General features: G+C 32.2%; 1 protein-coding gene across 1 annotated transcript in view; it reads left to right on the top strand.

The window, feature by feature from the left end:
• LOC127218243 (dystrophin) overlaps window positions 1-15,353 on the top strand; it is a gene marked incomplete at both ends in the record, with an annotated part of 283,679 nt that overhangs the window by 30,012 nt on the left and 238,314 nt on the right. The window contains 2 exons of the mRNA XM_051179265.1: window positions 8,462-8,549; window positions 14,059-14,300. Coding sequence (XP_051035222.1) covers window positions 8,462-8,549; window positions 14,059-14,300 — 330 coding nt within the window. The remainder of the gene's footprint in view (window positions 1-8,461; window positions 8,550-14,058; window positions 14,301-15,353) is intronic.

Genomic DNA, 15,353 nt, shown 5'->3' with positions numbered 1-15,353 from the left:
TACAGAAGCTTCTAAGTTTGAAGAGGTCCCATTTATTAATTGTTTCTCTCAGTGTCTGTGCCCCTGGAGTTATGTTGAGGAAGTGGTCTCCTATACCAATTTGTTTAAGGGTACCTCCTACTTTCTATTCTAAGAGGTTCAATGTGGCTGGATTGATGTTGAGGTGTTTGTTCCATTTGAACTTGAGTGTTTTGCATGGCGACAGACATGGGTCCATCTGCAGTCTTCTACACACCCTCATCCAATTGTGCCAGCAACATTTGTTGAAGATGCTGTCCTCACCCCATTCTATAATTTTAGCTGTTTTGTTGAAAATCAGGTTTTTATAGATGTGTGAGTTAATATCAGGATTTTCAATTCGATTCCATTGGTCTACCTGTCTATTTTTATGACAATACCAGGCTGTTTTCAGAACTATAGCCCTGTAGTAGAGCTTAAAGTCAGGAATGGTGATGCCTCCTGAAGTTCTTTTATTGTATAGGGTTGTTTTGGCTATCCTAGGTGTTTTGTTTTTCCATATAAAGTTGATTATTATCTTTTCAAGGTCGGTGAAGAGTTGTGGTGGGATTTTAATGGGGATTGCATTGAACCTGTAGATTGCTTTTGGCAAGATTGTCATTTTTACTGTTTATCATACCTATTCAAGAGCATGGGAGACATTTCGATTTTCTGATATCTTCTTTAATTTCTTCATTAGAGCCACAAAGTTCTTATTTTATAAGTCTTTTACTTGTTTGGTAAGTGTTACACCAAGATTCTTTATGTTGCTTGTGGCTATTGAAAAGTGTGATGTTTCTCTGATTTCTTTCTCTGTCTCTTTGTCGTCTGAAAAAATTAGGGCTACTGAATTTTTTGAGTTTATCTTGTATCCTGCTAGTTTGCTGAAGGTGATTATCAGCTGTAGGAGTCCCCTGGTAGAGTTTATTGGGTCGCTTATGTAAATTATCATATCATATGCAAATAGAGATAGTTTGACTTCTTCTTTTCCAATTTGGATCCCCTTGATATCCTTTTGTTGTCTTATAGCATTAGCTAGAACATCTAGTAGGATATTGAAGAGATATGGAGAGAGAGGGCAGCCTTGTCTTGTTCCTGATTTTAGAGGAATTGGCTTAAATTTCTCTCCATTCAGTTTGATGTTGGCAGTTGGTTTGCTGTATATTGCTCTTATTATATTTAGGTATGTTCCTGTTATTCCTGACCTCTCCAAGACCTTTATCATGAAAGGGTGTTGAATTTTGTTGAAGGCTTTTTCCGCATCTAGGGAGATGATCATGTGGTTTTTCTTTTTCTGTTTGTTTATATGGTGTATCACATTGATAGATTATTGTATGTTAAACCATCCCTGCATTCCAGGGATGAAGCCTACTTGGTCATGATGGATGATTTCTCTGATGTATTCTTGAATTTGGTTTGCCAGTATTTTATTGAGTATTTTTGCATCGATGTTCATCAGGGATATTGGTCTTTAGTTTTCTTTCTTAGTTGTGTCTTTGTGAGGTTTGGGTACCAAAGTTATTGTGGCCTCATAAAAAGAGTTTGGCAATGAACCTTCTGTTTCTATCTCGTAGAACAGTTTGAGGAGTAGTGGTATTAGTTCTTCCTTGAATGTCTGGTTGAATTCTGCATTAAATCCATCTGGCACTGGACTGTTTTTTGTTGGAAGGCTTTTGATGACTGCTTCTATTTCATTGCCAGTTGTAGGTCTATATATGTTGTTTTTCTGTTCTTGATTTAATTTTGATAAGTGATAGTTATCCAGAAACTTGTCCATTTCCTTTGAATTTTCAATTTTTGTGGAATACAGATTTTCAAAGTATGACCTGAAAATTGTCTGGATTTCCTCTGTGTCTGTTGTTATATTCCCCTTTTCATTTCTGATTTTGTTAATTTGCAGGTTCTCTCTATGCTTTTTTGTTAATTTGGATAAAGTTTTGTCTATCTTTTTGATTTTCTCAAAAAAAACACCTCTTCTTTGCATTGATTTTTTGTATTGTTTTCCTGGTTTCTATTTTGTTGATTTCAGCCCTCAAGTTGAGTATTCCCTGGCGTCTACTCATATGGGGTGAATTCACTTCTCTCTCTTCTAAGGCTTTCAGTTGACCTGTTAATTCTCTTATGTGACTATCCTCTCTTTTCTTCATATGAGCACTTAGTGCAATGAACATCCCTCTTAGCACTGCTTTTAAGGTGTCCCATAAGTTCAGGTATGTTGTGTCCTCATTCTCGTTGAATATTAGAAAGTCCTTGATTTGTTTCTTTATTTCTTCTTTGACCCAGGAGTGGTACAATTGCACATTGTTCAGTTTCCATGGGTTTGCAAGTTTTCTGCTATTTGTGTTGTTGTTGAATTCCAATTTTAAAGCATGGTGGTCTGATAAGATAGAGCGGACTATTCCTATTCTCTTGTATCTGTTGAGGTTTGTTATGTCACCTAGTATGTGGCCAATTTTAGAGAAGGTTCCATGTGGAGCAGAGAAGAAGGTATATTCTTTTGTCTTTGGATGGAATGTTCTATATATGTCTGTTAACTCCAGTTGAGACATAACTTCTGTTAATATTTTTGTTTCTTTGTTGAGTTTCTGATTTGTAGTCCTGTCTAGTGTTGAGTGTGGTGTATTGAAGTCTCCCACTATTCGTGTGTGAGGTTTTATAGGAGCTTTGAGTTTTAGTAGTGTTTCTTTAATGAATGTGGGTGCCTTTGTATTAGGGGCATATATGTTCAGGACTGTGACTTTGTGTTGATGGATTTCTCCTGCAATGAATATGAAATGACCATCTTCATCTCCTTTGACTAATTTTGGTTTGAAGTCTAACTTGTTAGATATTAGGATAGCTACACCTGCTTGCTTCTTATTTCCATTTGATTGGAAAATCTTTTCCCAACACTTTACCCTGAGGTAATGACTATGTTTGAAGCTTAGATGTGTTTCTTGTATGCAGCAGAAGGATGGATTCTGTCTTCGTATCCATTTTGTTAGCCTATGTCTTTTTATAGGTCAGTTAAGACCATTAATGTTGAGGGTGAGTAAGGACCATTGATTGTTGATGTTTGTTTGATTTAGGTTTGTTGTTGGCAGTGGTATTTTGAATATATTAGTTCTGCTTTACCCTTGGTTTCTGGTGTAGTTGGATTATCTGTTGCCTAAATTTTTGTGGGCGTAGTTATCTTCCTTGGGTTGGAGTTTTCCTTCCAATACTTTCTGTAGGGCTGGATTTGTAGAAATGTATTAGGAATATCTGGTTTTGTCATTAAATATCTTGTTTTCTCCATCTATAGTGATTGAGAGTTTTGCTGGATATAGTAGCCTAGGCTGGCATCCGTGTTCTCTTAATATTTTTAGAACATCTCTCCAGGACCTTTTGGCCTTGAAGGTTTCCATGGAGAAGTCAGGTATAATTTTGATAGGTCTGCCTTTATATGTTACTGTCCTTTTTCCTTTGCTGCTCTTAATATTCTTTCTTTATTCTTAATGCTAGGTGTTTTGATTATTATATGTCGAGGGGTCTTTTTTTCTTTGGTCCAGCCTATTTGGGGTTCGGTATGCTTCTTGTACTTTCATGGGCATGTCCTTCTTCAGATTTGGAAAGTTTTCCTCAATGATTTTGTTGAATATGTTTTCGGCACCTTTGAGCTGGGTTTTCTCACTTTCCTCTATGCCTATTTTTATTAGGTTTGCCTTTTTGTGGTGTCCCCCATTTCCTGGATGTTTTGTTTTAAGGATTTGTTGGATTTAATATATTCTTTGGTCTATGAATCTATTTTTTCTAGTTTATCTTCTGTGCCTAATATTCTCTCTTCCATCTCATGAATTCTATTGGTTATGCCTATGTCTGTAGTTCACGATTTTTTGCCCAGTTTTTCTATTTCCAGCATTCCTTCTGTTTTTGTTGCCTTTATTTTCTCTATTTCAGTTTTCAAATCTTGAATCATTTCCTTCACCTGCTTAATTGTTTTTCCTTGTCTTTCTGTACTTTCCTTAAGGAATTTGTTTATTTCTTCCACTTTTTTGTTTGTTTTTTTCCTCCATTTCTTTAAGGGATTTTCTCACATCTTCTTTGAGGGTTTCTATCATTTTTATGATGGTATTTTTTAAGTCGTTCCCTTCTGCTTCCTCTGCTTTGTTGTTGTGTTCCATTCTAGTTGGTGTAGATTCCCTAGATTCTGGTGGTATCATGCTTCTCTTACTGTTGTTAGGTGTTTTCTTGTATTGGCTTCTTCCCATAGCTTCTTCCAGTAGGTGTTGGTGGGAACTCCCCCTCTCTCTATGTTACTTCCTCAGTGGGCTTATGTGGGTCTGAGATTCAGTATCTGTAGTTCTGTGTGGTCCAAGCTCTCTAGGAGGTTTCTCTCCAGACAAGGACCCAGGGATGGGGTCAAGGATGAGGTTCCAGTAGAAGATGCCAGCGGGTACTCACAGTGGTCCTGCAGAGATAGGCGGATCTCTGGGAGGGGCCCGGCACTCCAGCAGAGGACTGGAGGTGGGGTCAGAGACCAATCAGGTGGAAATTATGGGTGGTCCCACATGTATAGGCAGGTCTCCTTTGTTCAGCGTTGCTCTGAGATGTCTCCAAAGTAGGGTGGACTGTTGGCTCTACCCTCTGTCCCAGTGCTCAACCAGAGCGGCAGGACCATGGGTAGGGTAGGGCACAAGGTAGGGGGGTACAGTCTCGCAGTGGGGATGGGTGGGGGTATATCAGAAATCCAAGGTTGCCCTCGATGGTGACAGGAGACAGGAGCAGCAGGATCAGGGTCCAACCCAGGGAGTTCAGGCCAATTGTGACAATTTCAATAGGACTGTGTAAGGCAACAAGTCACTCTGGTTTTCCTCCTGGTTTAATTTATGTGTATTCTAGACCATTTTTAACTCCATAACATAAACCAATGTAAGGTCAGTGTATTCCTTCTCTAAACTCAATACCTTGAAAATAAATCTGTAATTTCAATTCTAGTAATGTTTTCTCTAGACATTGTGTTGGTAATGGGCTTTTAACCTTTCTCTGTTCTTCATGCATGTCTCTCTGAGAAATTGGAAGATGGCAAAAAAATTAGGAATTACTGATTCCAAATATTTTAGAAGTCTAAATATTTGAGCAAGAACACATATGTACTAATTTCAGAGGAGAATGAAGTTTCTGGGTTGCTCAGTAAACTTATAAATGTTTTTTTCTTTGATGCTTTATGATTTTTATGTACTATATAGTTTGATCATATTTTTTTTTCTCCTCCAACTTCTAATAAGTATATTTCTCCTACAGTCTCAAGGGCAATGTAATTTACTCAGATAATATGCCAGTGCTCTTCTATTTTAAGATGATTGAGATCATTATAAATTAAATGAGTACACATGTTAGTAATTTACCCCGATTTGTAATTACTAATATCCAGCTTTATTAGGGAAAAAAACTCACTTTGAAGACTGTTATCAGAAGTGCCATTTAGTCTGCTAAGACTCACGTAGCTCTTAGTAGAGATGATGTTGAGATCCAGAAAGTGTGAATTACTTTACTGAGGTTAAAATAACCAAACTAGTGTACAGCAAACAGAACTCTAAAATGTTTGTGCTAGAGAATGAAAAACAAAATAAAACAGCAAATGATACACCAAACTTATGTCAAAATAAACACCAAAGAATAATAACTCAAAACCATTTATTTTTCTTATTTTCTTAACATCCAGTTGTTAAACTTTATATTATTATTTGTGATCAAACATCCACAAATATGTATGAAATCCAGTTTGCTGGACTCTTCGTTGTCTTCTCATACTCTTTGTGCTTAACTTTCTCTTCCAGGTATCCAATATTCTCTTCTAATATATTTTTACATAACAAAAGCACTTTGAACTCAAATTTGAAAAGTATATGAATAGTACCAACAAAATGGTTGTGTTGGGCTTTAATCTCTATATATGCATAATTTGATTTTGGCTTTATAGTGTGCATCTTGTAAATGGATCCAGCAATTGAACTGTATCAGATGTTTGTTGCAGTGTCATGCATTAGTTCTCATATTTCACAGCCCATGATGAATAATTGGTAACAAACAAATAACTTTAATACCCATAGAAAATCTTCACCTTTGATATTTATTGTGTTTGGGTATACTCAGGCTTATTAAGTAAATTATCAGTGAAAAATTCCTAGAAGTAGGAGCCTGTATTTGAGAGTGCTGAACTTGGAGACAGAAGATATGGTTTCTTCTCTTAGACCTAAGCCTTTCATTTTTGTTCCTATTAATTTGTCATTTAATCATATTGCTTTTTACCTTGCATAAAATATGATTCTATAATGCTACATTTTCTGTATCACAACTGTTTTAAAGTGTGTTAGAATTAATATGTATACAATGTAATCTATATGCCTTTCAGGGAACTTGAGTGTGAAATGGCAATACTGATACTTTCACATTACACAAACCACTTTTGCCTTACTTTTCTCCCCTGCCAAAACAGGAGTGTAATAATGCTTATTATATAGATAATTGTTTTTGTGGTAATATTATTGTCTTTATTTATGTAAGAATTATGGAAAAAATGATGGTTACCAAAATGACAATTTAAACCCAATTATTACTTTTGAGATATCCTAATGTAAAATTAACTCTCTATATAGCAATCCTAATTGATCATCTTATAAGACATTCAGAATAAAGTGATTATGATAATGACATTTGGAAGGGCATTATTCGTTTAGTTTACTTATTGAAGTCTATGTGGTGGTTTAATAGTCTTCATTGTATAATTTTTATAAGAAAACTAAAATATTAATCAAGTGAAAAAGGAAAGTACTATGACAATAAAACATATTAAAAACGTTTTTCTTCATGTATGCATGTGAGTTTGTGTTTGTGTTTGTGTGTGTGTGTGTTGTGTGTGTGTGTGAGGGAATAAGAAAGGATGAGAGTTTTAATTTTTTTTATTTTTTTATGTGAGGTTTTTCTCCACTATTTTCCTTCAAGAAAAGTGTCTTTGAACCTAGAGCTTCATTTTTCTCCCCTAAATTAGAAGCCTGCAAGCCTTACAATCCTCCCATCTCTACACTTCAGAGCTATGGTTATAGGTATTTCAAGTGAAGTAATTTCATATGTAGGTGCTGGAACCCTGGACCTTGTGGTTTCATAAGAGGCTCTCTTAATCATAGAGAAAATATCCAAACCCTCATAACTTAAACATTTAACACAAAGGGCATCAGTTTAATGTTATTATTTTTGTTCATTTTGTTGTACTGAAACATAGAATATTTCCCTTTGTTTCATATTTCATATATTGTAATTCAAGTAAGAATAATAACCCCCTGTTTCTCTTGCTAGTTAATATTATAAAATTACTTAGAATTGTTCTATTATATCCTTCTGAATATGCTTAGAGTATATTATGAACATATCCTTTCAATAGAGAACATAGTGAAATATTAGGAATAACATGCCAATAAGCTGCTAGGCAAAGCATATTTGTCAAACCAAAACTGAACAGCTGAGGAAAGGTCAATGCTAGAACTTTGCCTTTGATCTTTTGGAGATGCTATTGTAAATGGTTTATTTTCTTGGACCTTTTGGGTCAATCAGCAAGTCAGAACTTTTCTTGTTTGTCCAGTCTTTCTTTATGAAACCGAATTTAAAGGCATTCTAGAGATTTTCCTGTTAATTGGAATGGTATTCTGGGAACACAGCATCACAAAACAAGGCAATTCCTGTTAAGAGAAACTTTCAAGTGAAATCTAAAGTATTGAAATATGTCTTTTCACATTCAAGGCTGTACACTGAGAATATAAATCAGGGTTTTTCTTTGCTGCATTTTGCAGCATAATATAGAATTTATATTTTTCTCCTAGATTGTTGGTACTTACAAAGCACCTATTTGACAGGATTTTAGTTCACTCTTAATACAATGTATACTGAATGGTTTATTTGAACAATCTGATCTAGAATTTATTATTCGTGCTTGTGTATCTGTATGTGTATGAGTGTACACTGTGTATGTATGACAGTCAGAGAAAATCTTCCAGGAAGTAACTTATGCTAATTCTGCCACATGGATTCTGGGGATCAAACTCATGCTGTCGGGATGGCAGGGATCAATTTTACTTGCTAAGCCATCCTAGCTAACATATTTTACAATAGTAATGTATAACCTTTATTGTTTGTGCTTAAAGTTTGCATGTCTACATAGCTATTAGAAAATAAGATAACTGGCAAACGCTAGATTTGTTAACTTGAACAAATTCATATTTATTGTTCAAAGTTTAATTCTGTTTAAAAGCTCTGTGAACACAAACCCTGATTTCCTTGACAATGGGAGGATTTGAATATTCAACATTGTTGTGAAAATAGTTTTAATATTTACACAGAGAGATGACAAAATGAAGTGTCACAAGGCTTAAAGAATCAGTTTGCAGTTATAATTGCTGTGTAGACTCTGAATGTTTGTACTAAAATATTCACCTTTGCTGTCATGCTGCAGGCCATAGCACGAGAGAAACCCGAGAAGTTCATAAAACTGCAAGATGCCAGCAGATCAGCTCAGGCCCTGGTGGAACAGATGGTGACTGGTAATTACATGAACTTGATTTAAATAATCTTCTTAGGGATCTGATAAACACATAGGTTCATATTTATCAGCTGAATTATATCAGACAATCCCTTTTGAATACAAATTTATGTTAAAGGAGGTTCATATTTTCATTATTACTTTTCTTTCATTCTAAGCAAATTATTGGGGGAAATTCAATTTGAGTCCATTGGTTGAAAATGAGTTGTGGAAATATATTTAATTTTCAGCAAACTAAAATCCTTATTAAAATAAGATTAAGGGAATAGAGCTTTTCTGAAATAATAATTTGTGGAAATAATTAAAGAAGATTAAGAAATGTAATTATAAATTTTCAAAAAAAAGTTTTGCCAATATATTTTACAAATAACCTAAAGTCAGGTGGAAAGATTCAGCCTGAAACTAGTAATACTCTCATGTTTTGTACAGTACCTTCTCTTTGTACCTTAAGTCTACTCTGCAATTTTAAGCGAGGCAGTACAAAGGTAGCATCATATTTTCAATCATATTTTTAAAACTTATTCTTAGCTAACAATACATGAAAATATGTCTGTATAGTATATCATAGTCATGTGAGCAAACTCCTTTTCCAAATTGTATTTTCTAAATTTGTATTCATTTTTAATAAAAGAAACTTTATAAAAATTATGAACAATGCAATTTCCAAACACGCTTACTTTTACTTTTGCAAATGTGTATGAAAAATAAATAAAACAAGATTTTTGTACGTGTCAGCATTTTTGAAAAACAGCCTAAATTCTGCATCATAATTTCTATATATGAATTACTATTAGTCTTTACTGCCATGCTGGCATTAATAAATTCAATTATCAATTATCATTAATAAATTCAAAATATCAATTTTGAATAAATAAATTCAAAATAAGAAATAAATTCATTTTCTTCTTTAAATGAGTCTCATAGCTGTGTTAGCTTAAAAATAAAAACAGGAAGAAATGCCAGTTGAGAATTTGATAAATCTGTTACTATATGTATCTGTATTTTTTTTTTTTTGTAATTTTGAATGATGGCTGTAATAGTACATTCAGTCAAATAAAATTACATGATCTAAAATAGTCATATAATCATTCCATTAATTTTCCTATGAACTACATTTTTACTTTTGTATTTAAATATGCTGATTTAAAATCAATAATTTCAACTTCATATTGTTTAATTTTGCAATAAAATATCAAGCAGACCCAAGATCATCTTATGTATACCTGTACTGTATTTAAAAATGAATGGAAATATATTTAGTATTTAGTATTTGAAATTAGACATAGATGAAAAGATAATGCAAATGCTAAAACCAATTATCTAGATACTTGTCACCAGATTGTTTCTAGAGGCATTCAGAAAAATTAGGGCATAGAGGATGTCCTTATTAATAATAATTAACTGATTAAATTCTACTTAACAAAGCATATTTGACAGTACTGTTGAAAATACATTGATTATTTTGCTTAGAGTAATATTGCCTTGGAATAAAAATAGTAGCATGTATATATAGCAAAGATAATTGGGGTTTTTGGAGTGTGGTTTGAAATTTTATTCTTTACCTTATCGAATTTTATTCCATTAATTTGTCTGATAGTAAAGATAAGGATAGGTTTACCTTGACTAGGATTAACCCAAGTCAGTGTCATAATGAGAATAAGCATTTACAGTGTTCATAATTTATCTCTGCTGTCTCATTAAACAAAGCTGTTTACATTATTACTAAACAATTGATTCAAGTGTTTTGATGTATTCCCTCTTATCTTTTAAAAAAACTACTTAATACCAATTTCCTCAGTTTTCACATATTGAAAGTCAACAATAAATTAGCTTTCTGGGTATTTGTCCAACTGTAATTTAGAGGGAATCAACTTTAAAATTTTTACATGTTTGAATACCAAGGAGCCAAATGGTATGGTTCATAAAACTAAAAATTAAATTAATCTTTGTGTACTATAAGATTTTCAACAATTCCTTTTGTGAATCTTTTAAATTAAGAAGCATATTTCTCATATGTTTGTCTTACTGACTTTTAAAATAAACAACAAAAGATTTATTCCATTCTATTTATACAACAGAAAATGAGAGCTGAATCACTATCACTCATTTAGAAATTCATGTAAATAAATATTAATTTTACCTGCAAATATCATCTTCAATTTTAAGTTAAATCACTCCTAGAAATTTCTTTGTGATTATACCAGCTCTTTGACCAGAATATAAGTTACGTTCCATGATCTAATATTTCACTGAGGTATTTCCAATAGAGATGATGGTCTCTATAAAATCATGTTTCTGGGGGTTTTCATAGGATTTTTATATTTCTTAAAGTAATTTGTGTTTCTTATATTAGAAACAGTAAAAGGAAATTGGCATGTTAGAATATATTTTACATTTTATTTACTGTAAGTAGTAAATATTATAAAATTCATTTTTTTTCAAAAATTGGCACAGCAGTGGATTAACAAAATATAGATCCCTCTGGATTTTTGCATCTACATTTATTAAAAGTACTGAATACATTTATATTGCATGTTATACTACTCTATTAGACAATATATGTGCTGGTAATGACCCTCAGTAAAAGCACAACAATTAGAAAGTTGTTAGGAAGTGCAAGTTTCATTCTAGCTGTTACTCTAATGAAAAAAAATCCACTGAAAACACTCTTTTCCCATTACTTTACTCAGGACTTTTAGTTGATTTTGAATACACTTAAAAAGGAATGTTTCACTTTTGGTGTCAATTTTAAAGTTCTTTTATGGAAGGTGACACAAAATTAAAATTATTCTAGCAGTCTGTTATGTACTGTACACAAGTAATAAGATTATTGGATATACTTCAAGTAATGATCCATTTCCTCTGGGTACAATGTATTTATTCATAGACTATTTCAGGGGTTGTTTAGAATATGAGATGTGAATGGATTATAATCCATTACCCTAAGAATGTAATCTGATTCTCCAAAATGGTTTCCATAAGCATAGTTCATAATGCCTGGTGAGTCAGTGTTTGTATTCTTAATTAGCTAACAAAAAAATTACAAAACCAGATGCTCAGATGATCAACACTTAAATTCTGCAAATATTTACAATTACAGGCTTCCATAACATTTTAATTTTTCACTTGAGCAAAGAAAATCAATCCTATGAAATGCATACTCCTAAAAAATGTAGTAAGAATTCTTATTCTCTTGAATAATAGATACTATTTTCTGGTCATGTATTAAGGTATCTACTACTATTACCTGAAAATAGAAAATATATAGTTAAAATTTTCAAAAATTCAATGGCATTTCTAACATTGTATTTTATCATCTGTCCAAGCATTTTCAGGCAACCAAGATGTTACAAAATTATTTCATATGATTTTTAATCCCCTATCTCAAGATCTTCTAATATTTTTCTCCATAAGAAACAAATTATTGGTTTGGTATTGGATGAGTTCACACATAGAGTATTTCTACTAAACACTGAGAACTATATCACAAAGTGCCAGTGACAACATATTTCCCAAAGGACTTTTAAATTTAGAAGGATAAGTTATGTGATAATTGAACAGCAACCATTTTCACTTATGAAGTGATTTAGATAAATTACCTGCAATTCTGTGCTTCTCTGAGCTTAATATTTTAACTTACAATACATATCTTTTAAATTTTGAGTGTAATTGTCCTCAAATTTAATTTTAAATTAAATTTAATTACATTTAATTATATTTATAATATTGTGTATTGTAATAGCCTTAACCAAAATTAATATATAACTTATCATTTGTGAACCTTAAACATATTAAAATATTATATATACCAAATTTTATGTAAAATTAATTTTTAAATTTCAATAATAAAGTTTTCAGATTCTATTTAGTTCATTAAGACAACTCTGTCTCTCCTATATTTTAAATGTGAGAAATGATGTTTTCTTATTGCCTATATGTTCTTTACCATATCTCTTATATCAACACTTTTTATATTTATTAGTTGCATAAGATTGATAGTATGGGGAGAAATTCATATATGTAAGCCTCAATTCTCAATAAGTGATCTTATTAATGTACTCCTAGAATGGAAAAGAAAAATGACACCTGATGAAGTACTTAAATGAACCAAGTTCACTTAAATTTAGAGGGTCAATGAGATTGAACTTAAATATGTCTAAATTTAGAGTTTTGAGTATATATATGAATAACAGTCCCTTTAACTATTCAGAGAATCAGAAGAAAATTTAGTCACCGAATAATGTGTGTTTCTTGTGTAGCTAGGTACAGGGAGCTATGTATCTATTACTTTTTGTATTTTCTTCTTACTATTATATCTATTTTAAAATATATTAGAAAAACAGTATAGGGCTTTTGCCAATGGTATTTAGAAATGCTGCTTTTATTCTGATGTCATGTTGTGTGATGTAAGACTGAATTTTTTAAGGTTGGATTTATGGTTCAACTGAATAGGCTTGCATGGTAAAATAATATTATTTTAACAAAAAAAATGTCTAAAATAACTGATGAGAGCAAAACAAAAGAAGATACTTAATATTCTAAAATAATTGGCAGTGATAACATAACTATTTTCAAAACTGCGTAATATCATTTTAATCATTTTTCTTCTTTCTATGACACAATTTAGTAAGGAAATTGGATCTAAACTAGTGTATCTGTAAAACATTTTATTTTTATGAAGTAACTTAACAATTTCTTGAGAACTTTATCAGTGACATATTATATTGTTACATTCCTTTGTTCTCTAGGGTAGCACACACTGGAATTAGCTTAGTCATATGTTATATTGTCAGATAATTAAGATACAACCTAAAAAGACAAACTTATTCTCAAATATATAGTGATTATTACAGAGGAGTAAATGTGTCCTTATATTTTCATTTGATAACTGTAGATAAACTTCAGCATTTGTAAATTGAAATCTTTTCACAAAATGTGTTTTTCCACATGCTTGCTTTACCTCATGAATCAGTGGATAGTCTGATTATTTGGAGGGATAATTATACCTCAAAAAAGGAATGAATGATTTTAGATGTATTTTCTTTCCAAAAAAGCATAGAAACTGTACTCTAATTAATTCCCAAACCTGTATTTTGTATTGTAATCTGATTTCATAATGTTTATTTTTAGAAATAGTGATATTATTTATTCTTCAGTTAAATATTAATTGTATTAATATTTCTTTACAAACATTTATGGAATAATTTATTCATCATTAATCCACATCAAAACTTTGGTCAGTTTTCCTTTCCTGAATCTTTTCTACTATTCTGTATTTTAAACACCTTGACTTGGTATTTTAGAATGGTAGTGTTCATTTATGAGTTTCTACTGTAAAAATTTCTCATTTCTAATTAGATATTCCCTTTGCATCTTTATCAGCAATTCAATGAATTTGTTTAAATTATTATATGCTGAACATTTCTATAATAGAAACATGTTGGTTTACAGATTACCTCTTTTAGACTGTAGCTTCATGGGACATATATTTTGTTTTGATAATTTTCTAGAGGGTGTTAATGCTGAACGCATCATACAAGCCTCAGAACAACTGAATAGCCGCTGGACAGAATTCTGCCAGTTGCTGAGTGAGAAAGTTAACTGGCTAGAGTATCAAAACAACATCATTACTTTTTATAATAAGCTACAGCATTTGGAGCAGATGGCAACTACTGCTGAAAACTGGTTGAAAACCCAACCCACCACCCCATCAGAGCCAATAGCAATTAAAAGCCAGTTGAAAATTTGTAAGGTAAGATTTTCCTCTTTACATTTGTAACATGATAAATAGTCATCTCTTGGGAAATTGTAGGAGGACCATAACAAACTGTTTAATAATGAGATTTTTAAACTCCCAAGGATTTAGTGAGCACAGCAAAAATCAAAATATAAACAAAGAAAATACCTTTAAATAAGTACTGTATTGACATTATAATTCTGGCATTGATGCATATAATTTATACATGCCTAATTGATTTTGTCAGTTTGCAGTGGTTTGAGACAGTAAGTATAGAAAACACATTTCCTATAATGAATGGCCAGTACACTGTTACTCTTTTCAGATGTTAAACTAAGCAATACACATAGCTAGAAAGAACTCAACACTAAAGTCTTATGCTGAAAAATGAGATAAATTAATAAATCTATAAAATCAATGACATATAAGACTGGACATTTTGAGTGGTATTTTTTCATAAATACATGTTTTTCTAATATCCTTTCTATATAGGTAATACTCAAAGAAAGGCCATGTCAAGCCAAGCTATTTCCTCTTAAGACAGAATCAGTGTAGAAATTGTGAATACACAGGAGAGAGTCAGAACCTTACAATAAAGGCAGCCTTAAGAGTGAGCCCAAGGCAACTGCATGGAAATAGAGCAAGAAAAATAAACAAGCAATTTTATCATCCTCTCTGCCTAAAGAGTCTGGACAGGGCTCCCCACTGACTTGACTTAATTAGGAGGCAAAGAATACGGAGGTGTGATCTGTAAATTCTCCTAGCTCATGAGAAGAGAATGAACAAACCAGGTGGAACTGCCAACAAGGGTCCAAGTAAGAAATTAAAAGAGCTCGTCTTCGAGTGTTGAAAATTAAAAGTTTATCATGAAAATACTTGACCTTTTCCAACCCTTACTATAAGTGTCACACTGTTCCTGGAAAACAAGAACTTGATTAGAGGCTAGGTTAAACAGCATTATAGACAAGCCTTTACTGATAGATTGAGATGTGTATATTTAGTATGAAGAAAGATTAATTTGCATACTTTTAAAAAGAGTGGTTTAAATCAAGGCTGAATGGATATGGA

This window comes from Phodopus roborovskii, unplaced genomic scaffold (assembly GCF_943737965.1).
Source record: "Phodopus roborovskii unplaced genomic scaffold, PHOROB, whole genome shotgun sequence".
Taxonomy (NCBI): domain Eukaryota; kingdom Metazoa; phylum Chordata; class Mammalia; order Rodentia; family Cricetidae; genus Phodopus; species Phodopus roborovskii.
Note: the sequence above shows the minus strand (reverse complement) of the source record. Positions and strands in the feature narration are given on the sequence as shown.